Source organism: Prionailurus viverrinus, chromosome B4 (assembly GCF_022837055.1).
Source record: "Prionailurus viverrinus isolate Anna chromosome B4, UM_Priviv_1.0, whole genome shotgun sequence".
In the NCBI taxonomy this organism is placed as follows: Eukaryota; Metazoa; Chordata; class Mammalia; order Carnivora; family Felidae; genus Prionailurus; species Prionailurus viverrinus.
The window spans coordinates 43,735,816-43,762,687 of record NC_062567.1 but is presented as its reverse complement, the minus strand read 5'-3'; the positions used below and the strand labels follow the sequence as shown (position 1 = coordinate 43,762,687).

The 26,872-nt window shown below is 45.0% G+C and overlaps 1 protein-coding gene across 2 annotated transcripts; it reads left to right on the top strand.

Moving 5' to 3' along the window:
• The first annotated feature begins 1,142 nt into the window (after positions 1-1,142).
• On the top strand, positions 1,143-8,864 carry GPRC5D (G protein-coupled receptor class C group 5 member D). Of its 2 annotated transcripts, XM_047868226.1 has the most exons (3): positions 1,143-2,076; positions 7,607-7,674; positions 8,775-8,855. In XM_047868226.1, the coding sequence occupies exons 1-3, from the start codon at positions 1,182-1,184 to the stop codon at positions 8,853-8,855; spliced, it is 1,044 nt and encodes a 347-aa protein (XP_047724182.1). In that variant the 5' UTR covers positions 1,143-1,181. The 2 variants fall into 2 exon arrangements, 1 of the variants encoding a protein (XP_047724182.1); XR_007154193.1 differs by lacking the exon at positions 7,607-7,674 and having other exon boundaries at positions 1,979-2,076; positions 8,775-8,864.
• Positions 8,865-26,872: the final 18,008 nt, after the last annotated feature.

Here is a 26,872-nt window from a genome sequence, read left to right as displayed (position 1 = left end):
GGTCATGATCTCGCGGTCCGTGAGTTTGAGCCCCGCGTCGGGCTCTCAGAGCCTGGAGCCTGTTTCAGATTCTGTGTCTCCCTCTCTCTGCCCCTCCCCCGTTCATGCTCTGTCTCTCTCTGTCTCAAAAACAAATAAACGTTTAAAAAAAAAAAAAGAAAAGAAAAGAAAAAAAAAGAAAATAATTGTTCTCACCAAAGAAAGCTCTGGAGAAAAGTTGCCGTGAAACTGGAATAGGTGTGTCCTTCCGGTTCTTTTTATAGGCACTGCAGGAACCTGAGTGAGGGCCTTCCGCCCATTTGGGGAGAGATTAAAGAAGCTGCGATTGTCTCCTTCTTACTCATTGGCAGTTACAACCTCGCAGCCACTATCACCTCAGCTTCCAGCGTGGACACAGAGAAGGTAAGTGGGAACGAAGGGGCCATGTCCTTAGCTATAAACCAGGATTGCTCCAGCCATCTGGCTTGGGAATAACTGAAGGGGAATAGAGCTAGAAGTATCCAATTGCCAAGTACTTTTTTCCTAAAGAAGGTGTGGAATTTTTTTTTCCTGGGCAGCCTCAGTGACGACATAGATGTTGGTGCTCAATGGTCCCAAAAGGTAGTTGAAGCAGGGACCATTTTGCATAAGACTTTGATGAACAAATAGTAGGTATTTAGCAATAACATGTTCTGTTGGATTGACTTACGTTAAAAGAAGGAACGGCCATTAGAATTACTAGGAAGAAAGATCTGCCTGTCTCCCTCAAGCAGTGCATCAGTGTCTCGAATGATCCGATGATCCATTAACGTTGACAGCGCTCGTTCTGGAGTCCGACCTAACCGGAATCTCATCAACCATGCAACCTTTGTCCCGTACCCTATTTTGTGAAAATGATCCTGCCTCCGGTTTCAAAAAGGCTTGGTGGAAACTGACGTGAAAATGGATGAAGCATCGGGAAGTAGATATTGTTCTGCTTTTCCCAGCAGAATGGAGCCAGGCGAGATTTCAGGGTTTGATAGTTTGGGGACATTTTATCCAGTATGTCCAGGTGTCTTCTTTTGGGAATGAGAGACCTTATAGTGCCCAAATAGGACTACCCGACGGGCGCTCTTATGGGCGGATGTAGTCAGAAATTTGTCTCATCTTTCTTCCGCAGGGAAACAGAAGTCCATTCTCGTGAGGTCCACCTACAAGTCACCATGTATGAGGACTGCGTCAAGTCCACTGAGGACTATTATTTCCTCTGTGACAACGAGGGGCCATGGAGCACTGTTCTAGAGTCCCTGGCAATAATTGGCATAGTAGTTACGATTATCCTACTCTTGGCGTTTCTCTTCCTCATGCGAAGGGTTCAAGACTGCAGCCAGTGGAATGTCCTTCCCACTCAGTTCCTCTTCCTCCTGGGTGTGTTGGGACTCTTTAGCCTCACGTTTGCCTTCATCACTCAGTTCAATCAGCAAACTGCCCCTGTACGCTACTTTCTCTTTGGGGTTCTCTTTGCTCTCTGTTTCTCATGCCTCTTGGCTCATGCCTCCAACCTGGTGAAGCTGGTCCGGGGCAGAGTCTCCTTCTCTTGGACAACAATTCTGTGCATTGCTATTGGTGTCAGCTTGCTGCAGATAATCATTGCCACTGAGTATGTGACTCTCATGATGACCAGGGGTATGATGTTCATGCATATGACACCCTGTCAGCTCAACATGGACTTTGTTGTGCTCCTGGTCTATGTCCTCTTCCTGATGGCCCTCACATTCTTCGTCTCCAAAGCCACTTTCTGTGGCCCATGTGAGAACTGGAAGCAACATGGAAGGCTCATCTTCGTCACTGTGCTCATCTCCATCATTATCTGGGTAGTGTGGATCTCCATGCTCCTGAGAGGCAACCCACAGTTCCAGCGGCAGCCCCAGTGGGATGACCCTGTCATCTGTATTGCCCTGGTCACCAATGCATGGGTCTTCCTGCTGCTGTACATCATACCTGAGCTCTGCATTCTCTACAGATCGAGCAAGCAGACTTGCCCTTTACCAGGCAATGCCTGCCCAGCCCCAGCCTACCAATGCAGCTTCAGAGTGGAGAACCAGGAACTCTCACGAGGTACTTTCCCAGGGGATTCAGGGAGTAGGGAGGCTTTCCTGTGGGAAAAACAGGAGAGAAATTGAGAAATAGGATGAACCAAGAGGGAACAATTTAGATGGGTGACTTACTATTTCCAAAAAGGAGGTAAAGATACCCGGAATCAAGGTTAGACTTTTACGAAAAATCAGTTCTTCCAAAATACAGAGATTTATGGGGGAGAGGCCAAGACAGAAACGAATCAAAGGCCCTAAATAAAGAGGGTGTGACTGAGTGCTCACGCTGGGTAAAGAAAGGCACCCACTATAAAGTGAGTTAACTAGCACCAAATTAGGCTTGGACCATGCAGTTGCATGGCATACGATGCTAAGTCCAGATGTTTGGGCCATCAGATGCAAAAGTCAATCCAGGTAACATGTGATTGACATTTTTTAAAATTTAAGTCTTGAAGCTAATTTGCCCAAACATCATAATAAACTGATTCATAGGACTCATCACTTCATTAACGTCACAAAGCCCAATAACTTCTAAATCTCTACTTTTGAAACCATTCACTGCTCGAAAGCCTTCAAAGTTTGCAAAAAGTGACCAGAAGAGCCATCGAATCAGAATTCTAATAAAGGCTCAGATATGTAATCATTAACAGAAATAAAGCAACTTGCTTATGTGACATTTTCAAAAAATTTCTGGTCAGATTTTGTTTTTATCTTTATGTAAGACCAAGCCACCTGTCTATACTTGGTTAATGAATAAAATATATTAACCATGACAACAAAATTGCTTGGACCCTAACAACCTGGGAGATAGTGGCTAATTTTGAATGTCTAGAAATATGTCAAACCCCATTCACTCCCTTCTGAAACATCTGGCCTATTATTCATAACCCAATATCATAGTTTTACATCAATTTTTGTGTCTTAATAGGCATCTGATTCCTCACAATTTATTTCTAATGTGCAAAATGATGTTATTTTAAATGTTGTATATCACACATAATGTTCACCAGGCTCAAAAAAATTAATAGAAGCCTTCCCTTTAAGTGCATACACTTTTTTGAGCTGTCATCTATGGCTAATTACACATTCAAATTAAATCCTGTTCAGAGAGATGCAGCCATTCATTCTTTTCAGTTCAGTTGACCGAGAGTCGGAAATTGATGCTATACATCCTTCCTTTAACAGTTTTTCCTTGCTTGTTGATGGTGCGTCATCAGATCACTAAGGTTTATGGCAGAATTGCAGAGTCAATCCCTGAAACTACGTCTTGTAGTTCTCACCAGAAGATTAGATAAAATTTCTTGTGTTGTTTTATTGTCGTTGTACATTTCCAAGAAACAAAAGCCGAGAGAAAGAGAGAGAGGGGTTCTTAGAATGGTATAATACCCCAAACATACTGGGAGTTGTAATGATCAAGAGTCCATACCCCCAAACACAAGTGTTTTAAGTGTTCTAAGGAGGGTTTGGTGAAAGACCAAGGGCTTGGTACTATCCTTGTTACTCGAGCATGGTTAGAAAATCCATTTCTGAGCAGGAAATGCCTGCCAGTGACAGTCACTGTCAAAGCAGTTTGGTGTTTTGTTTATTTTTATTGTAGACAGAGAGAGAGCATGAGTGGGAGAGAGGGGCAAAGGGAAAGAGGGAGAGAGAGAGAGAGACAGAGAGAGAGAGAAGAGTCTTAAGCAGGCTCCACGCTCAGCTCAGAGCCCAACACAGGGCTTGATCCCATGACCCCGGGATCATGACCTGAGTCGAAATCAAGAATCAGACACTCAACCAACTGAGCCACTCAGGTGCCCCCAGTTGAATGTTTTGTTAAAAATAATAATAATAATAAATCAGTAGTGTAGTAAAGGACATACAGATTGCTCTCCACATTGGTCAGAATAACCAGAAACTTAAACTGGGACAACAGAATCAGAATCTAGGTCACCTGGAAAAAATTACAAATATCAAAACTTAGAAGAATAATTAAAACTCAGTACAAAATAGAGGATTCCACCAAGCTCAGGAAAACATGCCAGTAGACACAAAATAGATAAGAGCCAGACTAGAAGAGTACGATAACAAGAACTTGAGAAACCCTACGTACGTATTATAGGTCACAAGCTAGCAATAGGCAAGCAGCTTACCACTGCCTTTGTTTTCCTTTGCTCAAGAAACACAGTGCTATATAAATAGACGTGTGGTCAGCAAGAACAATCAGGCTGTTGTGCTGGGCGTCAGTCAGCCAGTCGCCAACAAGAATACCCATTCCAGTTCTGGGATCCACCAATGAGAAGTGTGGGGGACTCGGGGAGGCTGAGGGAAAACCACAAAGACAGTTAAAGGGTTATAACATCAGACCCATGTGGAAAGGTTAAGACAATGGACTAGACAGTAGTTCTTAAGGTGCCTTCCTCACAGACCATGCCAGTTCTCTCTCTAAATCCTGTATACCAAAACATGACATTTGGTGTGAGCCCATGAGGCATGCGTTTGTCATGAGACTCTTCTGATTAATACTGCCTGTAGCTGTGACTCCAGTCACATAATTATTTGATTGACCACTGGGTTGTGAGATGAGAATTATTCATCTGAAAGAAGAGAAAGACAAGAGGAGATGAGCAGGGAATTTCACAAGTATGAAGACCTCTCTCCAAGAGGCTGTTGTCCTGTTTTCTGTCTCCAACTAAAGACAATCTGTAGAAGTGAACTCAAACCAAAGCACAAAGGATTTAGATTAACTGTGAAAATAAGAGTTAGCAAACACTGAAATAGATCGGCAAAGGGGATTAAGGACTCTATTTCCCTGGGATTCTTTCAAAAGAAGATTAGGCTTTATCTCTCTGAAGTGGCTTATGAACTTAATTCCGAGATCTAAAAACATCCAGGTGGAGAATAAAAATGCACTCAAGCATGTTACCACAGGACACCAAACAAATGGTTATAAATATTCTTTGCCCTCTATTATAAATGCATTCCTAGAAAGCTGTATATTGATTATATTTTTTAAACCAGTTGTCCTTTTTACTGAGATTTTTTTTTTTAACGTTTATTCATTATTGAGAGACAGAGGGAGACAGAGCATGAGCAGGGGAGGGGCAGAGAGAGGGGGAGACACAAAATCCCATGCAGGCTCCAGGCCGAGCTGTCAGCACAGAGCTCGATGCGGAGCTTGAACTCACAAACCACGAGATCATGACCTGAGCCGAAGTCAGACACTTAACCAACTGAGCCACCCAGGCGCCCCCTTTTAACTGAGAATTTTAAATGCAATATGATTTGTGGAGATCTTAAATATAGAATATCAGCCATCAAAATTTTTTTTGTGAAGGGAAAGCTCCTGTTCTAAGTATTGCTTACTTCATCTGCCCTAGTTTACTTAGGGTATTGTTATATCAAGTTTGCTATAAGCAAGGCCCATGTATATATATATATATTTTTTTTTTAAACATTTATTTACTTTGAGAGAGAGAGAGGGCGCACGCATGCACACGAGCATGAGCAGGGCAGAGGCAGAGAGAGGGAGAGAGAGAATCCCAAGCAGGCTCCACACTATCAGCGCAGAGCCTGACTCAGGACTCCATCTCACAAACCAAACTGTGAAATTATGACCTGAGCCAAAATCCAGAGTCAGACGCCTAACCAGCTGAGCCACCCAGGCACCCCAAGACCCATGTATATTTTAAAATATCACATTATTGTGGGCATTTTTTTCTGTTCATTGTTTGAAGGTGTACAAACCTAGCATGATTCTTTTTGAAGCCTTTAAGATAAAAACAATGAGTCTATGCAGTGTAAAAGTGGTTCAATGACTGTAAAATGATGTGAACCAAGAGAATGTTCCCACAAACTTAAGCCCATTCATTGGGCTGTTTGCCTTATAAGTAAATACGAGCTTTTGCTGGACGGCCCTTTTTTTTTTAAATTTTTTTTAATGTTCTTATTTATTTTTGAGACAGAGAGAGACAGAGCATGAGCGGGGAAGGGGCAGAGAGAGAGGGAGACACAGAATCTGAGGCAGGCTCCAGGCTCTGAGCTGTCAGCACAGAGCCCGACGCGGGGCTCGAACTCACAGACTGTGAGATCGTGACCCGGGCTGAAGTCGGACGCTCAACCGACTGAGCCACCCAGGCGCCCCTGGACGGCCCTTTTTGACAATTCTCAGCATGTTTTTTTTCAAGGCACCCCCCCTTCCTAGGAGAAACCCAATTTCAGTGGTCCCAAGTGGTGTCGTTTTTGTTTGCTCTTTCTCAGGAACAACTCTCAGAACTGCTGTTTTATCACCTTCAAGAGCTACAGGTTACAGAGAGAGTTGTGGTATAAAGTAGGGAAGAAGACAGTGAGTCTGGGCAGGATTTGTCTGGTCTGAGGACGGATAAGGCACAGGTGTGACATTCCTAAAGATCCAGAGAGCGTGAGATAATTGTGCAGCATGGGGCAGCAGAAAGAATGCAGAATCTGGATGCCCTGGCTTGAGGCTCAGCTCTGCTTCCTGCCAACTTTGAGACCAAACCAAGCTCCTCAACGTCTAGAAGCTCAGGCTCCTTGCCTAAATGATGGCTACAATGTCTCTGCCTCCTCCCTGTATAAACATAAGGTCTTCCTTACTCAACTCAGATTTCACAGCATGAAGTGGCTGCAGGATGAACAGAAAGAGGAAAACACTTTGGTGTTTTCCTTTGGTAAATCCATGAACAGCAGCCAGTCCTGGAGAATTCTGGATAATGAAGCTTCTCTGGTGTCTAGTGTGATGAGAATGTTGGGTGAATGTCGGTCCCTAAGGAGCTGAGTGTGAAGGAGTCTCGTTATACCTCAAGGAACACAGTCAAACCGAGAATTCAGTGTGTTCTGCCATGAAGGAAAGAATAGCATTTCATATTTCACAGGGTCCAACCCTCTAGAAAAAAATGACAGTGGGAAGACAATGTCAGAGCATCACGTATGACCACACCACCAGCACCACCGTGGGTAATAATATGCAGAGTACAGTAATATGGTGTTTTCGATGATCATGCCCTATTCCAAGGGTCGTACACATATTGAACGACTTAATCCTCAAGACAATCCTGTGAAGGACATTTGCTACTATGATCATCATGATCTCCCTTTTATTCACATCAGGAAACAAAGGCAACCAAAGGTTAAGAAACTTGGCCCCAGGTCACACAGCTAGCGAGAGAGGCCCTAAGTGTGAACACTGGGGCATGGCCATGTCTGTGACCGTCAAACAACAGATACGTAATGCGCAAGGCTCTGACCTCGGAGACAGACACAGCTCAAAAGTCTTGTTGAGGGGACCGACATTAAACACATAACCGCGCATGGGATTATTCTATGTCCTGAACACACGTACACCATCCATAGCCAACCTTCCTCATAAGCTTTCAAGCACTCTTTTTTAAAATCATAGATTCAGGGGAAAAAGAAAAAAAAATCAGCCTCGACTGAGAATTCCTTTCTAAAAGGCCAAGAACCTCTTTGCAAGCCCTTGAGTCTCCTCATAGTCCTCATGTGCTGTCTCCACGTGAATCTCTGACACTAACCCGGCCCTTCCCTCCTTTGGCTTTCAGCCCGAGACAGTGATGGAGCTGAGGAGGATGTAGCATTAACTTCATATGGTACCCCCATTCAGCTGCAGGTAAATGTGCTCGTCTACAATCACCAAGGAGGGATATAGCAAGCCCACCTTCCACAGGAGAGCTGTCAGGCTTCATTTCCAATGTCTTTACTGACCTGAGAGAGGAGAGGCAGGGCAGACTCGTCCCTCCAAGTCTGTGCAGCTTGAGTCATCCAGATACAATGCCTTTGTCTCTGCCCGAGCCCCTCCAAATCCCCATGGCCCCTCCATTAACGATGTACTCCAATATAGGTGAATGTCGCTGGAAAGAAAAGGCAGCTTGAAGGGTTCGTGTGAGGGTGAAGAGGAGCAAGCTCGCTGCTTTTTGCCTTGGGGACAACAGGGACTTGTGAATATGAATGAGGTCACATCTGCTTTTAGTATCTATCAGTTGTCTAGATGATCCCCTGAGCCCCGCTGGCTGCCTCTCTGAGTCACCGTCTAGCTCCCGCAGCTCAGGCTGCCCCCAAGAACTGGGTTAGGTCTGTCACCACCATCACCAGATGGGTGTAACCGATTTTAATTCTTTCAGACAAAAGCAGAGGGAGCGCTACTGAGTAGAAGGGGAGGCAACTTGCGTTTGTGTCACCATGGCTTGAGGGCACACAGACGCAGGCAGCCAAAAATACCACACTGGGACACGGTTCTTGTATTTTGATCCCCGTAACTGAAATCTGAGGGTGAAAGTCATGCTCAGATTGTTTGTTTGATGGACCGTACACGGCAACTCTAACTAATCCTAATCCTTCTGGTCTGTTATCTGAGACTTTGCCTTTTCCTGGAATGGCACACAGCCCAGGATACAGATAGATCGTTTCTGTCATTAACCCTCTGGAGGGCATTTACATGATGAGAAGATCTTTATTATACCTTCTCCAAGAATTTCTTGGATTGGTTCGATGTCCAGTGACCAGCTCTTCAAGAATCTTGCAAAAAGATTCTTGTTACTGGCTAAGAAGGAAGATGGTAAAACAAAGTTCTGATGTGGGTAGACTCAATATTTTTTTTCTTTATCAACAAAGGACTGAATGAAGCTGGAATGGTATTTCAAACGTAGCTCTGGAGAGTATCATCCCTTGTGTTGGCTCAGAAAGTTGACAATGACATTTCTTCTTTTCCAGACTGTTGATCCCGTACAAGAGTGTTTCATCCCACTGCCTAAACCAATCTCCCAGGAAGATGCAGAAATACAAAGTCCATAGGAAACATGTGCAGTGAAAACTCAGAAGATCATCCCAATGGAGCCCTGATGGGTTGCTGGGTAGTCCTGAGTCACACTATCAACAGAGTATGGGCTCATCCTTCCTCCCCTGCTTCCTAGCCCATTCCATCCATCTGGGACCCATCATCAGAAGACCACACTCTCAAGCAAAATTACAATCTTGCTGGCCACCCTACCTTGATTATGTGTCTCTTTCTTCCTTTGTGCAACTGAAAGATTCCCTTCCTTAGCAATGCAAAAACAAATTGGCACCTCTTACTAATGGGGCCAGAAGACCTTGGTCTGAAAAAAATAGGGCCATATTAACGTGACAAAATACAGAGGTCCAGGGATGCCTGGGTGGCTCAGTTGGTTAAGCGTCTGACTCTTGATTTCAGCTCAGGTCACGATCTCATGTTCGTGAGATGAACCCTTGCATCAGGCTCTGCACTGACAGCCAGGGGCCTGCTTAGGATTCAGAGAGAGAGGGAGAGAGAGGTCAGTAGCAACTTACTACTAGATTGATCCTCTAGTCATGTTTTATAAAGGGACCCTAGATGAGTAACCCAGAATTTGCAACAAAAATTATAGCAAAATCCTCAGGATCCCCACAATTGGGCATGCTAAATAACACAGACATTTCATGGGCTTGCAAGCTGTCAGCAAACTGGCAGCTTTCTCCCATGGTTTTAGCACCCCATGACAGCGAGCATGGTGGCAGATGTGGCTGAGGTCAGTGACCTGCTTTGATGAACCACTAAGAGCAAAGGAAGAACCACCCTAGTTGATGCTTATAAAGGATTTTAGGTGGTGCATATAAAAAACAGAGTCTGCCTGTCTTGATGTTTCTAATGGACTGATGCCTCTGCATTAATTACTTTGACTACATTCCTCCTACAGCTCCACATCCTTCCTGATGGATTCTTCTATTCTTAACACCCATTTGTTGTACATAACAGGTATAACAGGACCAGAGGTGTGCCACCAGAAAACAGAACCTTAGAGAAAAAGAAAGACTTGCCCAAAGTCACACAGTAGTTAGTGGTGGGCCAGGTCTCTCGACTCACAGGCCACCCCTCTTCCCAGTGTATACGGCTTCTCCATGCCTGTATTTCTGTATTAACAAGTAAGCGTGGACCCCCTGAGAACCAAATGTGATATCTCAGACCAGTGAGTGTTGAGGGCCTGCTATGTGAAAGCAATTTGAAGGATAGCTAAGACTCCATACATGAAAAAGAGCCTTTTTAGTAAGCAACATACAGCGTGAACTGCTCAAGATCACCAAGTATTTCCTAAGCACCTGCAAGAATAGGAACTGTTCTTGGATTGAGCCCTAAGCAGATAAGGCAGACAATGCTGCTTTGGCGGAGTTTATGGTTTTTGTAGGGGAGATAACGCAACCCAGAGAATTTCAGGATCACAGCTCCCTCCTTTTGCAGACAAGGAAAGGGACTTGGCCAGAATAACATGGCTTGCCAGCGGCAGAACTGACTAGAATCCAGGTTCCCCAGCTACGGTTCAAGGGCTTGCTCACCCTCCACACAATGTTCCAACATGTCATATATTTTTCTGCTGCCCTCAGATAGCTGGTCCTTTTTGAAATCTGTGCCCTGAGCAATGTTCTCAGAACAAACAAGTATGTAGGTAAATGACCAAAGAGTGTCGCCCTCTGCTTTTATCGGTAATAAAAAATTGAGGGAAAATGTTTAAACATGAAGACTCCGACCTATTGATTAGACGCTATTTAACAAACCACGTAAAGAACCCAACTCAAGGGATAAACAAGCCACAACCTTACATCTGCTCTGGAAGAAAATCATCATCACTGATCCTCCTAGTTTTTATCCTCAAAATGATGACAGTGGCATCTTCAACATAATTCTGTCTTGTTTTGTTGTTTGGTTGGTTTGGCAGATGCTTCTGTTGAGTTGGCCAACCCATTTTAATAATAAGCCCACTCAAACCGTATGTGGTGGCTAATATTGTTTCCCCAAATGTCTTTCTTAAAATTAGTAAAAGTAAAATTGAACATCTTTGTACCAAATTTTGGACTACATGTTAGTTAGATTTGGGGGGTGGGGGTTCTACGGTGGCAAGTGCCTCATTCAGGCTGTTTCAGGAATGGCGTTGGATTGTGAGGTTACATATGGCAGCAGGGAGACAAAACTCTCTGAGAGCAGATATAGCCACGCAGTCAGCTTCGTGGAGACGGAATACTGTCAGGCACTGGTAGGAGATTGTTGTCCCCACCCCAGCCCTGAAATGCCCCTCAGCCATTTTGATAATTTCCTCACTGTCTCCTTTTGAGGTGTTTTCATGTATCCACCCACTATGGGCTGACTGGTTCTCTCCCCAAGTATCATATTCAGACTCCTGAAAGGAAGTCTGAGCGGTCCAACTAACCATCATTGCTTCTGACAGGGAGCTCTTTAGAAGTGGCCCTCCTGTTAATTTACAGTCAGCTTCTGGACTGCCAGCCCATGGGTCTCGTACCCATCCTTGGTCCATTCAGCTGTGCCTGCCTTTGTCATGTGGGACAGACTTGGTCACATATGTCTGCTCCCTCAGCAAGAGGCTATGGGCAGGAAATTCACCTCCAGACAGCAAGGCATAGCATGCACCATGAGTGGCCAACACAGGAGAGATTAATCCAGAAAAGTATGAGTTTATGAAGTTAAAGAATATGTTAATGAAAGTACAATATCATTTCTTTGAAATTAGTGCAGCAATTCACATAAAGCTAAAAACCCCAATAGCCTTCTAAGTCGAGATCCATGAGGAACCACTTAAAAAAAAATGATAAAACTATTTATGATTACCATATTGTACTCAATTAGTCAATTCAACAGGTATTATGTGAAGATTTAAACTCATTTACTTATATGTACCAGGTTGTATCATTTAAAAGGTGCTTATTCTCTTACGTATTTTAGATAATCCTCTGCTGACTTTATTTATCCAGAAGAAAGGGTATTGGTGAAAAACTTTGTTATAAAATATCTCCCTGGTATAATGTGGCTGGTTAGCTCAGTTAGAGCATGATGCTAATAAAATACCTGCCAAGTAGAGTTAATATATCCTTCATTTTGATGATTTTTCCTGACCTAAAGATCGTCAAAGATTTGTTTCCCTCCACATTAAATTTCATGCTCTCCCCGTAAGCTTAAAGGCTTCCAGTTAGCATGCCTTATTTCAAGCTGTGATCTGATCAGGCTAAATTCTCTCACGCTCTCTACCATTATTCCTTCTTCTCCTTTTATTGTTTTTTTATTTTTATTTATTTTTTAGAGAGAGATGGCACAAGTGGGGGAGAGGGGCAGAGGGAGAGAGAGCACGGAGCCCCCTGCGGCGCTCAATCCCATGACCCTGTGATCATGACCTGAGCCGAAATCAAGAGTCTGATGCTCAACTGACTGAGCCACCCAGGGGCCCTTCTTCTCTCTTCTTTTAAACAGATGACCCCTTTTTCCAGGATTCTTTCTCCTTCAGATTGGCCAGATTCATGCCTTGTTATCCTCTTTTTCTCCTCCCACAATCAGTTCCAAGTCTACCTTTTCCCAGAAGCTTTCTCTGATAATATAAGGATCCAGGGGTGTCACATACCAAGCCCTTAAGTTGTGGCAGGATGAAGTTCTCTTTTTGCCTCAAGCTCAGATGGTAAAGAAGATATTTCTGTAGCATCTTCCTCAGATTAAGCCTACTCATCTCCTTTATAAGCACACAATTGATGAGCAATAAACTAGAAAACGTATGTGTGCTTCCTTGGTACAAAAGCCTCTGTATTTTTCACGAGAAGAAGGCGCTTCTCAATTAACATTCAACGGGGGCAATCGTGAAGACCTCGACTTCTAAGGAGACATGCTTGACATCCCAGACATCTCCTTGGAGTCGTTGAAAATGTCTTGATGGCTCAAGCTAGTTTTAAGCTCCCGGTCTTCTGTGAGAGATCATACTGGCTGCCTTTCACAGACAGATGAGTTAAAATTAAGTTTGCATTTTAACACATATCAGAATTTATTTATTCAAAGGGCTTCAAAGTGGAGGACTCAGGAAGCATGAGGATGCATCCACTGCTGACAACGTTATTAGAATGCTTTTCCTGGAAGAGCTTTCAAGAAAGTCTCAAGAAAATCAGTGTGATTGGGTTACTGTGATAGTCCAGCTGTCAGATCGGAGAGGTGAGTTGAATGAGGAATTTCCAATATTGATCTCATCCGTCACTCAAAGAACTACCGAGTACGCTTCGGAAATGCCATTGGATATCTTTCTGGATTTTTCTAAAGAGAGTGGAACTATTAGAACTCAAGCCACATTTAATCAGTAGATAAATCAAATCCGGGTTTGGAAACGTTGCACCAGATCTCCAACAGGATGAATCCTCTAGGCAGACTGTTTTTTTAATATGAAAAGTAAGCGGATTTTATTGACTTTTATATGTTCCCGGAGAAAAACATTCACATGTACAAGATTGGCATTTGGTAGGAGATGTGTTCGCACTTTATTTTACACAAGTCCTTTCATTTGAGGTCAGACGTAATTTTTCATTTCGACAGGACTTTCACATGATTATAGTCACAAGCTCTTGAGATAACTATGTGTCATCACAGGGCTCAAGATAAACTAAACTGGTAGGGATTTCAGTCATATCTGTTATTGCCCAATTACTATAGGATAATGGAGTACACGCAGTAAAGCAGATAGAGAGGAAGCTATCCATAAAAAAGGTGTAAAACACAGGGAAAGAAAATAAATGATAGTACTGCATATATATTTTACTTGACGAGACTGACATTTTTAACTCACCAACATGTTCTTTTATGTGATATAAATGTACCAAGGGAGCAGGATTTTAAAATTCCTTTTAGGGGAACCTGGGTGTCTCAGTCAGTTAAGCATCTGACTCTTGATTTCCGCTCACGTCGTGATCTCGTGGTTCATGAGATGGAGCCTTGCGTCAGGCTCTGCATTGACAGTGTGGAGCCTGCTTGGGATTCTTTCCCTCTTTCTCTGGCCCTCCCCCCCAACCATGCGCTCAGGTGCGTGCTCTCCCTCTCTCTCTCAAAGTAAATAAACAGTTAAAACAAAAAATAAAACAAAATAAAACAAAATAAAATTCTTTTAAAAAAAATTTTTTTAACGTTTATTTATTTTTGAGACAGAGAGAGACAGAGCATGAACAGGGGAGGGGCAGAGAGAGAGGGAGACACAGAACCGGAAGCAGGCTCCAGGCTCTGGGCCATCAGCCCAGAGCCCGACCGGGGCTCGAACTCACGGACCGTGAGATCGTGACCTGAGCTGAAGTCGGACTCTTAACCGACTGAGCCACCCAGGCCCTCCAATAAAATTCTTTTTAAATGTGAAATTCACTGCTTAGTTATTCTGTTTTTAAGAGTCTTATAGATGTGCACATCTTCCAAAAACAGAGCCCACCTGAACATACTAACAGGGCTGAACTTTTAAAAATATATTCTACAAAGGGAACGTTTTGTCGTAGCTCCCACCTGGACTTTATTGGTATGTAGAACTCTGTGTAGACTTCATCTGCAATTCATTTTTAAGTTCCTTAATGTCAACTCCAAATGGCATTACTCCCAGGGCAATTTCTGTCTGGAAACTTTCTGTCAGTCTGAAAAACTGAGCTTTTTGAGTTTTGATTTGAACTTACAGCTGATTCACATTTTTAAAAATGTTTGCTAGATCTGTTATTATTAGGGGCCTGTTTTAAAAGCAAATGAAAATCCATGGAAAAGAAACAAGGAGATGCCTATAGCAGGATAAGATCTTAGAATAGATGGATCTTTGGGATGACTGGTCCTTTAGGCTAATAATAATTTGTTTTTAAACAGCCCTTCACGTTTTAGCACTTTACAAACGGTTTTCACATCCGCTATCTCGTTTGATCAATTGGATGGATGAGGCAATTTATTTCAATTATGTATTTATATATACATTTGTTTATATGTTTATATATTTAATTTTTATATATTCATGTGATAGTTATATACATTTAATTTTTATATATTTATATAATATGTATCATATTATATATACACACACACACACACACACACACATATATATATATAAATCTTTCTAAGATAATAAGAATCTCTTCTAAAAGTGCATTTGGGCCACTACCACTCTGCTGTTTTTTACAGTATAATCTGAACTACAGCTGTAAACTGCAACAGACACAAACCCCATGAGAATCCTTATTTATGAGCAAAGATGTCACTGAAAGATTTCCAAAAAAGACTGTGCTTTGGTTTTTAGCTACAGTTGTTATCACCATGTTCTGATGTTGATAACCCATTTTTCTAAACACCAAAACAAATGCTAGGAGCATTTAGGAAATAAGGAAACTCCGTCAACTCTATGGAAAGTGTCAACTCCGGTAGTCATAAGTGCTGTTTGCCAAACGTTTTTCAAACTCTCCTGCCTTCCAGGCATATGGTGGGATTGCCCTTGTGAGGTTGGGTGGAACCATGGCACTAATTCTGGCCAATAAGTTGGAGCAGAGATAATGTCATTTGCAAAGTCAAAGCCAGGCAGAGGCAATTAATTGCTGGCGCAGGGCCATCGGGAGTTTGATTCTTTTTCTTCCACGGTGGCAAGCTCCATCCATCTGGATTCCATGATGAAGATGTAGTCTAAGCAAGAAATAAGACTTTGGTATTAACTCACCCAGAGTCGGACTTGTTGCCTTAGCTGGCCCAGCACATTCCGACTAAGCCATGAACCAGTTGTCTGGTGTCCTGAAGGGAAAGGAGTTACTTGTCTGGATGCTTTACTTTACCACTGATTGTTCTAGTGCTCTTCAAAGACATCCTTAGATTAAAGAAGAACCACCCTGTTCTTGACTGATATATGCCAGACGAATCTGCCAGCCAGGTGGCTCCATGGTTGTTCCCATAATTACAATTCACTGAGAAAGCTGCCATCATAAAAGCACGCAGAGGATGAGGTGGTGACTTAGAACACAGAGTCACTCTGTCTGAGAGACTGAGGGCAAGGAAGACTTCACAGTGGAGGTCAAAAGCTCGAGCTCTGTCTTAAATGGTAGGCAGGAATTCATGGGGCAGATGATACAGGGAATGATATTCAGAGCAGCCACCAACAAGGAGTCTTTGTGCAAACCAGAAAAATGTGCCCCCTATGGGTGGATGAATTAGAAAAGGTGCCTCCCCAGGGGCGTCTGGGTGGCGCAGTCGGTTAGGCATCCGACTTCAGCCAGGTCACGATCTCGCGGTTGGTGAGTTCGAGCCCCGCGTCAGGCTCTGGGCTGATGGCTCAGAGCCTGGAGCCTGTTTCCGATTCTGTGTCTCCCTCTCTCTCTGCCCCTCCCCCGTTCATGCTCTGTCTCTCTCTGTCCCAAAAATAAATAAAAACGTTGAAAAAAAAAATTTTTTTTTTTAAATTAAAAAAAAGAAAAGGTGCCTCCCCACCCCCAACCCCCAGGGAGGCAGCCTCATGCCAGGACACAGGGCTTGGTAGGCGGAACGAGGCTAAATTCCAACCCTGCTCACCATCTCAGCCAGGTGTCTCTGTGCGGTACAAAAATCAACAACAAACTACTCAGCTGACTGCAATGACCCAGATTTGCAGGGCAGAAAACAATACCCGTGTAAAGGTGTAGCTGCGAGGAAAATGCAGACACATCCAGAGAACCGCGAGGCGTTCGTTACCGCTAGAGCACAAATGCACAACAGGGGCAGCAACCGGACATGGGGCTGGAGAGCTGGGCTTGGTCAACTCACACAGAGCTTCTATCCCAAAGGCAGGAATGTAGCCCTGGGAAGGAGGAGCTCCAAAGGGAGCAGCCCATGCTGTATTGTGCCGCGTTGGAAACTGGCAAAATGAGCGTTCCTGTTTATACTTACCAAAATACCTCCCGTACTTTGAACCAAATAGAAAATCTCCAATGAAAAAAAATCTAAGTCCATTGTCTAATCTGTTCACACGCCTCTGTCAACCCTCATAAACCCACGGGAGGGACAGGACAGCCACACAAGCCTGGGAACCACGGCCCGATTGGAAACAATTGCTCCCGTTGCGAAATAACGCAGGGTTGTAAAACGAACAAACCGCAACAGGCTGTTTTCATAAAATGTTGATGTGTTGTTTATCGTGGTCTTTTTTGCCTTCATTTTGATTTTCAAACATATTATTTACCTTGACTACCGCGGGTCTTGGTGCTCCCTTGAATTTTGTGCCCAAGGTAAGTGCCTTACCCTCCTCCCCCTGCCTCCCCCACCCCCAGCTGATCAGATTTGGCTCCTGTGGAAGGAAGTGTGTAACTGGGGGAGAGAGAACCCTGGTTACACATTAGAATCACCTGGGAAGTTTTAAAAGCTCTCCATGGCTTGGGACACCCCCGTGGCTCAACCATTTGAGCATCTGACTCTTCATTTTGGTTCAGGTCATGATTTCACAGTTTGTGAGTTCGAGCCCTGCATTGGGCTCTACGCTGGCTGCATGGAGCCTGCTTGGGATTCTCTGCCCTCCCCCTCCTCCCCCTTCTTCTTCTCTCTCTTTCTCTCTCTTTCTCTCTGTCCCTTTCCCGCTTCACTCTCTGTCTCTCAGGATAAATAAATAAACATTAAAAAAAAAAAAAAAAAAAAAAAAAAGCTCTCCAGGGACTGACCTCACCACAGACCAATTAAATCAGAATTTCTGGGAGTGGAGCCCAGGCATGGGTATGTTTTAAAAAATCTTTCCACATGATTATGTTTTGCAGCCAGGGTTGCAAACCACTGCCTTAAACAGATATATGGGATTAGATGCAAAGAATGAGGAAGGGGGAGAAGTCGGGATCCTGGCCGGGGTAACTAGGTGGATAATGATTCTGTTTTGTAGGAGAGGTAACCCAGGAAGAACACATGTGGGGGTGGAGAGGAGAGATGAGTAGTCTTGCATGAGCGGAGTTTGAAATGGAAATGCGCAGATGCACTGGAGGCCATGGAGTTCTAATAGAGACAGGGAGAGACTTGGGAAGGAGCTTAGAGGCGAAGATGGAAACTGGGGGGAAGGTGTGGTTGTACCAGGAGCATAAGGAGGGGGCCCCAAGTGGGGTCCTAGTGCTGGCAAAGGCCATTCCATCCCTAAAGGGATTGTCTCCTGATAGCCCAGTCCCACCTCAACCACTGGGACATCTCCACCAAGATCCTTCCAGAGAGAGGACCTAAGTACTGTCCACAGAACCACATGACACGCTGAATGAACGTACTGAGAGTCTTCCTCTGGCTTGGAATTCAAAGGTTGAGGCGGCAGCGACCAGGGCTTGCCTGGAAAATTGGTGGATCTGCCAAAGAAGAACGAACGTGGCTACCTATCCAATGCCTTTCCTCAAACCTGCAGAATCAGACAAATCAGCTGGGACAGTTGTTCCAAATATAAATTCTCCTAGTCAGACCCGGAGCTACTAAATCAGAACCTCCAGGAGACGGCCCTGGGACACTGCATTTTTCACAAGTTCCCGTGTGACTCTGAAGGTAGTGTGAGGGGCTAAGCATCGGACTCTTGATTTATGCTCAGGTCATGATCTCCCCATTGGTGAGTTCGAGCCCCACATCAGGCTCTGTGCTGACAGTGTGAAGCCTGCTTGGGATTCTATCTCTCTCTTTCTCTCTCTCTGCCCCTCCCCCCCCCCCCCGTTCTCTCTCAAAAATAAATAAATAAACTTTAAAAAAAAAAAAGATAGTGTGAGTTCAGCAAGCACCGCTCTGTTGACAAGGGAGGTTTCCCTCCTTGCTCTGGCTTGTAGCAAAGACTGTCCAGGCTTTCCCAACTTGGCCCAGGAAGGCAGGAAGTGATTGGCTTGATATGGCACAATCAATGGAAAGATTTTATGAGTCAGTCCTGTCACTGGAAACATTCAGCTTCCAATCTGCACCTCCCCTCCTCCCCTTGTCCAGAGTCATGTTCAGCCCAGGACACACTCACCCCGTTCTCCTAAGAGAAAACATTGCCAGAAGCAGCTTACTGCCTTAAATTTAGGAAGATAAATCCTTTCTGAGCCTACCTGCTGGCATATGCTCATCGATTTCCAGTTTGGTTTATACAGGCTGGAAGGTCCTTGTTCATCTATTTGGTTCGAGTCAGTTTAGAAAAGTAATGCACTTGAAGAAAAAAAAAAAGAAGAAGAAGATTGCAATTGATCTTTGGGGGGATCAATCTAAAATGGCTCTCTGATTTTTGCTTTGGGGATGCTTTTCTCGTTTATATTTGAAGTTGGTTCTTGTATGGTTCTCGTAGGAAACAGCACTTTCCCAAGCTCGACAAAGAAAAGCCTCAGGGAAATAAAACTTGGATGTGATGAAATGCACTCAGCCCAAAAACTAAAGAATTTCCTTTCTTTCCTCCAAGCCTCAGGCTTGTAAGTAGCTTTTATCACACTGGATTTAAGTGTTCTTATATGAAAAAATAAAAATAAAAAAAAAAATAAGAACCTCATGGTTGATCAGCTGAAATCCATCAAAATTATTTCAGAAGAAATGGAGACACCAGAACAGAGCAGAGGGAATTTGACAGTGGTGTTCTCTAAATGAGATGTTATAATCCCAATTAGCCTGTGACAAGCAAAAAGACACTTTTCTCCCCAAAACTGTATTCGTTCATACAATATGCTCCTATACGTGCAGACACTGTGCTGGGCCCTGGGAAATACAGAAGGAAACAAAACGAGTTCCTGTCTTCCTGAAGCACACAGAAGAGTAGGAGAAAAGCAGGTAAGCCAGCCAGTAAATATAACTTCAAATTTTGAGTACTCGGACACAAACAGGCTGGTCCTCTGAAGACCAGCTACCGTGGGAGACCAGCATTACTCAACTGGTAGGAGGCCTCACAAAGGATGCCACGTTGGACTGAGGTGTAAACGCTGTCAAGAAGAGTTTGGGGAGATTTGGGAAGAGTCGGGGCAAGACCTGAGTGGGAGGCATGTAGAGCTGGGCCCCTCAAGGGAAGGACTTACAGAAAAACTCGTCTCTGAAGGGAATTATTGGCACCATTGAGAACTCTAACTCGCAGGGTCAGACCCAAGAAGGACTGGCAAACCAGACAGGAGAGAGGCAAGGAGTCCTGGAAGGGATCACAAGATGGAGAAATGTCAGTTCCCTAGACCCAGGGGCAGCCGGGCAGGGTTTGAGGTGACCAGAGCCCCAGACTGGCCATGTCTTGGCAATGAGCAGCAGCATCCGCTTACCCCCGTGTGTCTTAAAATATTCGTGTCACTTCCTAGGTGTCCCAATAGGTGAATATGAACGAGAGGTCCTGCCTAAGGGTTTAGGCCAAACCTAAACCTCGTGAAAACCTACGTGGGATTAACGTCGTCTAGATACATAAGTTATCTCCTCAAATTTCTTCACTATATATAGGAAAGCCTTTCAGACTGGAATGCCTTTCTGGAAGAAAAGATGTTGAGAAAAGCAGGGATGTGGGAGGCCATAGGTAGCGAGGTAATGCTCTTTGTCACATCACCCACCCTAAGGGCATATGAGAAAGGTCGTGGAAAGCCAGGACATAGGGGTGGGTCATGAGTCCTCGGTCACAACACCTGGTGACATGCATCACTTCTCCACTTTGCAATCAACTTCTGTTTTGTTACTGATTTGAATGGAATGATTTTTTTTTACCGGCATGATATATTTGCATACATAGAGTGAATAAGATTAAGGACAATGGTTTCACCTCACTGTGGAAGTGACTCTGTACCTTACAATTACATCTGATCTCTGGCTACACGCATAGATGTGCTGTGTAGGTGAGTCACACACGTGCAGACACCCCGCACCCATACTAGGGATCTCCGAGACTCTCACAGACTGCCAGAAAAGATACTTGGAGAGCCAGAAAACTCCTTTTATCCTTTATGCAGAATTGATAAAGAACTATCTTTCTTGGGGCACCTGGGTGGCTCAGTCAGTTGAGCATCCAACTCTTGATTTTGGCTCAAGTCATGATCCCAGGGTCGTGGGATCAAGCCCCGAGCTGGGTTCTGCTGAGCATAAAGCCTACTTCAGATTCTCTCTCTCTCTCTCTCTCTCTCTCTCTCTCCATCTGCCCTTCTTCCCCACTTGAGCACTCTCTCTCTCTCTAAAATAAAATTTTTTTCAATTATTCTAACGAAAAAGAACGATCTTTTTTCCTATCCTCTTATTTCGTCTTTAAATAACATGCAACACACACGTGCACACACACACACATACACACACGTACACACACATACACACACATACATACCAGCTCCCTGGGCGGGCAAAGTTTTCAGGTTCCCATTTGGTATGTCACAGCCACCGGGTGTGTCAGGAAAAGAAAGGAACAGAAGGCCTAACCAATGCCTTTGAAGGGGGCTATGGGACCATTGGGCCACCTGTTCTGCTGTCATTACCGCAGACAGCAGAGAGGCAGCAAGGGGTTGTGTGTAAGAGATCCCAAGGCAGCCCACCCAGCTTTGACCCTCAGCCCTATCACTTGGTCGCTATGTCACCTTAGGGCTCCCATTTCTGCAGGTATGAAGCAAAAGGGAGATAAGTAATCATAATAACTCATACGGTTTTTATAAGTATGAAATGAAAGAACCACAAAAAGAACCACCTTGTTCGCAGGCCAGGGTCCGCGCCTTTTGGAGGCTGCTTCTCCTCACATCATCCCCCTCATTCATGATGCGAGGGCTTAGGGAACTTAGAGACAAAAATAACCTCTCTTACTAAGCCGTTCTATGATGCGGTTGCCCAGTTGCATGGACCGCTCAGGACACTCTGGGAATTGTCCCTTCATGTTTTCCTGGATTTCTGGTTCTCAAGGCCTTAACTTTCATTTCACCTCATGATACCTTTTTCTTCCTTATTTTGCCAGGTCCCTGATTTTCTAACCCTTCCTTCCTACCTAGGGGCCTTCTCTCCCCACCCTTCCCTCACTCCCACACTCCCTCCCCAGTTCAGCTTTGTCTGCCTCCCCCTCTGGCAGCTACTTAAGTACACTCAGATGCTCCCTCTGACCCGCTCCCTGGTTCCCAAAGTGTTCGACGAGTTCACGGGTTTATGACTCAGATGACTAAGCTCAGGCTATGCAAGCACAACCCACAAACCTTTTTGATTTTGCTGAGAATACAAACCATGAGTTTCTTTCTTATGCGATTCATCGCCCTCAAAGAACAACATGGACCTGTTTTTTTGTACTTAAAAAATGATAGCTTTTGTGCAAAGAACTCCATCGGGCTATACTTCAGGCATTGACTGCATGTTCCTGAGGCAGGGGGTGCACGCTAGTTTCTACTAAGTTCAAGTCTCTTTGCAGAGGAGTCCACAGGATTGATCATCGTATGACAATACAGCATTATTAAATCCAGATGCAAAGTATTCGCATGGTCTCTTCCATTCCAAAGCAAAGCTGCGAGGAATTGTTCTGTAAAATAAAACTACCGGCCAGGGCATGGATTATGACAACCAAAAATAACACACTTACTAACAGGTGAGGGTGTGTCCAATGAAGAGCATTTTCCTTTTCCCCTGAGGGCTGAGGGAGTGTTTGGGGTTGCAGGTGTGGGAGAAGAAAACTGCACAGTAAAACCGATAACCCCTCCACGGTCCTTAGAATCCAATGCCAGGAACAACAACATGCCAAGTAAAACTCCAAAACCCCAACAGTTCCAAGACTCCTTGAGCCTCCTAGTCCAGCCTACTCGCAACACGGGACGCCCCGTATCATCCTCAACAGAGCGTCATTGAGCTTGAATACATCCAGCAGGAGTTAACCCACCGCTTTGCAGGAAGCTCTTCTGGGAGCTGCAGCCCTGAAATTTCTAACCATTCGGCCACCTGTTATGCTGTCGTTATCAGAGGCAGCGAGGGGTTATGCGTAAGAGATCCTGAGACAGCCCAGGATCTTTGACCCTCAGCCCTATCACTTGGTGGGTATGTATCTTAGGGCTTCCATTTCTGCAGGTATGAAGCAAAAGGGAGATAAATGGTCATAATAACTCATACAGTTTTTTTTTTTAATGTTTATTTATTTTTGAGACAGAGAGAGACAGAGCATGAACGGGGGAGGGGCAGAGAGAGAGGGAGACACAGAATCGGAAACAGGCTCCAGGCTCCGAGCCATCAGCCCAGAGCCATCAGCCCAGAGCCATCAGCCCAGAGCCTGACGCGGGGCTCGAACTCACAGAGCACGAGATCGTGATCTGGCTGAAGTCAGACGCTTAACCGACTGCGCCACCCAGGCGCCCCATACCCATGCTTTGTTTTTAACCGGGTGGTTGATAAAAGTGTTACCCAAACAGATCGAAAGACAAAGCCCTGTGGGAAACTGCTAGAGACCTCCATCTCTAAATGATCTCTTCTTGAATGTTTGCCTTATGATTGCACCTAACTCTATTACCATTACCCCTGCCTTTTTCCATCTTGTTCATAAAGATATGGTGCCAAAATCAATATACGCTCTTTCCGCTTCAATTTCTTACGGGTAAAAAACGTTGATCTGGATTTATTCCTTCTTAGGGAAAGAGAGAGAAAGTCGTTTTACGTAATCACAGGATACGGTGCTAGTCCCCTCCTACCACGCCGCAGAGCTCAGGGCAAAGCTACATGGGTTTGTCAGAGGTTTTTTTTGAGTTGATAGAAATCCCGCAGGAATGATAGACAATAATATGAACTGATGTGGCTGGTACACATGCAGTAACCAAATTCCATCAAAATTTCACCTTTTCTTTTCCAATTTTTTTACTGTTTATTTATTTTTTGAGAGACAGAGCGAGAGCAGGGGAAGGGCAGAGAGAGAGAGGGAGACACAGAGTCTGAAGCAGGTTCCAGGCTCTAAGCTGTCAGCACAGAGCCCGACACGGGACTCGAACCGACGAACCTGAGCCGAAGTCGGAGGCTTAACCGACTGAGCCACTCAGATGCCCCCACTTTCTTTTCTCTTGAGATCGTCATGCTTGGATCTGGTGCTTGAGACACGTGGGTCAGGTCACAACTACAGAACTGTTACTTTCAAAGGTTTTTCAAGGGCTGCCTCAGAAATGTGCCCTCAGGAACTACACGGGAGTAAAAGACTCCAGAGGGCTGGGACAAAGCCCCCTGAGGGGACAGATAACTCCATACAACCAGGAAAACAGGAAGGTGCTGGGGATGGGTTTTGACTCAGTATGGGAGTCAGGGAAGAGGAAGGATTATCATGCTGGCAGGGAAAATGAAGAATCCTGTCTTGTCTTACAAGTCCTCCTCTGACACTCTACTTTCCCAAGAGGCAAATGTTCCCTTGGCTTGGGGCTCGTCGGGGAGTGACCTGGGGTTAACCACAATATGCCCATCGTCACCCCCTCCTTCTCTCCACGGCTTGCATGCAGAAGGGAGAGGAGACACTAGACAGGAAGTCAGGGGAAGAAAAGGCAATTCGGGAGGCAAAGTAAAATGCGAAGGAAGCTTAAAATACAGAGTGACCATGGCCGTTTTCTTGGATTCTTTATTCAAACACCCACTTTGGGGTGGGGGGGGGGGGGGCGGGGAAGGATCTAAAACTGGCCACGCAAGTGTTGCCAGTAGACAAAACACAGAACCCGAAATCTGGCCCCGGTCGTATTGAGTCCACTAGGCCTGAGTTCTCTCCTCTGTAAAATGAAGGCCGGGGGGCCCAACTGAAGAAGGTCTGTGACCTCAAACGCCAACATTGTAGGCACTGGAGTGTTCCATTCTGAAGGGTTCAGAGAGTTCTAGCGATCTGGAGGTGGCAGAAGTGAGGGTCAGGCACTGATCCCTGCCACACAGACCCATCTGCATACCTGGAACGTCCTGAAGCCACGGCTGGGGGCGGGGGGTGGACAAAGCATTGTCTGCCCTGGATGGAAGAGATTCTAGAAGACGACCACAGGCTGGACCATCCCATGTGCAAAGCCAACAATCTACAACCCAGAGGCCGATCTCCCAGACCCCAGGTTTCAGCAGTCCACACTTGAGAAAGATTTTTCTGACGCTCCAGTTCCAAAATACTTCCATGCTTCAGATCGGGGCTGGAACAGCAGCAAACCTGCAAACCCCGATAGCAACAGAAGGAAGTGGGCCAGGAAGGAAAAGATCAGCTGGGCACAGTTCGGCTCTCAGCAATAATGACAAGGCTAGAAATGAAGGAAGGAAACCCAGAATGCATGGGGGCAGGGGACCGGGAGGGATGGGCTTTACTGCTGCCTTTCCAGGGCCAGGCTGTACTCTTTGTTTTGGCACGCATTCCCTGACAAAAAGTCAATGTTCTCACCACATAAATATTCGTCGACATTAATAACAACAGCATCTGACACCGTTATCTGTAAAGATGCCAGATTGCATGCAAATGGGCTGCTAGAATACCTTGGAGAGTTTCACAAAACTAACACATCGGGCAATGAACGTCTGGCAGAGGACATGGGTCCTTTAATGATGGTGGGAGGGAGGACACGAACAGCTCATACATACAAGCCTTTTAAAATGGGTCACATTTGCCTCAAGCCCACTGAATGTCTCTCCTTCTGCCTCTGCACCGGGCACTCCCTGAGGCTGATCTCTGAGGTTTTACCGCCATCAAGTGGAAGCATGGGGTATGGCAGCGGCAGAAGAGCCTCCGCGTGACGCCAGAGGTGGAGAGGAGACTCTGACAGTGAAAGATGAGAGGAAGGTTGCTGAGTTTCACTTCATTATCACCCATTTAGTTCAAAGGAGATGCCATTTTGGTTCCCAGCCATCAATCAACCGGCGTCACTCGAGGCCCAAGCTGGGCTAAATTTGCACCTTCTATTTCAGCCCAGTGAAGATGGAAACCTACAGGAAGTCTTTGAAACCCTCTTGTCCAATATCGTAGTAATTGTCAGCTGCCCAAACCTCCAGTTCCTGTGATGTCCCTATTTTAACAGAAGAGTTTAATTATGGCCTGGACACGTAAGACCTGAAGACAGGGTAGCAGCCACGGACAGGGTTTGACAAGATCTGTTCGAACGGGGAGCAGTTATCTACAAGAAACAAGGAAGAAACAAGGAAGGATTCGGCGAGGTGATGGTCTACTTGTCCAAACTCTGTATTTCTTGGGAGAGAAGCCAGCAATGGGCGCCATTTCCATGTTTTCTCCTGTTTTTGAAGAGGCTGACATGAGGACTGCCGTCATGGGATTACAAAAGCCCGGCAGATCCTTGCCCCTAACAAGAAAGCAGATCCAGGGTATTCTGTGGCTTTGCCTTTCACTCAGCCCCCTTCGCTTGGTTGATGGGCTAACCACCAGAGGAGTAAAGAAAAGAGGGAAGGGAATATGTATTTCTTGAGTACCTACACCGTGGTAGATAATACACGTGAAATTATATTGTCTTCACCTGACAACAACCTCACTGAGAAAAGATTAACCTCTTAAGAAAGATTAGAATGGTCTAGAAGGATCCATCTCATTATTTGTAATTCCCCCTTTTCAATACAAAACTAGGCTGATGCTGGGACAAAGCCATGTGGGAAACCACCAAATCTTGGTGGAATGTAAACATCCTTAATTCAGAGTGTCACTGATTCTCCAGCCTCACCTCACCTCTTCCCAACAGGGTTTTTCCTTCTGATGAAAAACGGAGCATCAGGCTCTTAGGAGATAACTCCCAAACTCAGCTACGAATTTCTAAATGTCATTCCTTTTCTGCATATGGGGATTTATTCTTTTTCCTTCACCAAAGAGTGTTTCCTATTGCCCCACCCCACAGAGCTGCTTCTCGAGGTAACTAAATAATAATTGTTAGTCACTATGCATTTTCCAAGGGATATTATGAACCGATGGTGTCAAACAGGGATCTGAATTCATCCCCTCCTACAATTAAACCTCCTGTGGATCGGGAAGCTGGCCTTGAGGACTCCTCCCGGTCCTACTGGGGCCACCAAAGCCCATCCCAGGGTTGCCATTCCTCTGCCTTCCTGGAACAAAACCTCAGAGTCCGTGGCCGTTCTTGGCTCCCCCTCTCACCCTTGCCTCTCACCCAACGGAACTCAACCTTGAACTTCGGCTCCGTGTCTTGAGCTCCACATG

Bases quoted from the DNA above. Each gene is read 5' to 3' on its own strand.
- GPRC5D (XM_047868226.1), top strand. From the start codon at position 1,182: ATGTATGAGGACTGCGTCAAGTCCACTGAGGACTATTATTTCCTCTGT. The intron at 2,077-7,606 runs GTACTTTCCCAG...TTTGGCTTTCAG, and splicing joins GAACCAGGAACTCTCACGAG to CCCGAGACAGTGATGGAGCT. The intron at 7,675-8,774 runs GTAAATGTGCTC...CTTCTTTTCCAG, and splicing joins GTACCCCCATTCAGCTGCAG to ACTGTTGATCCCGTACAAGA.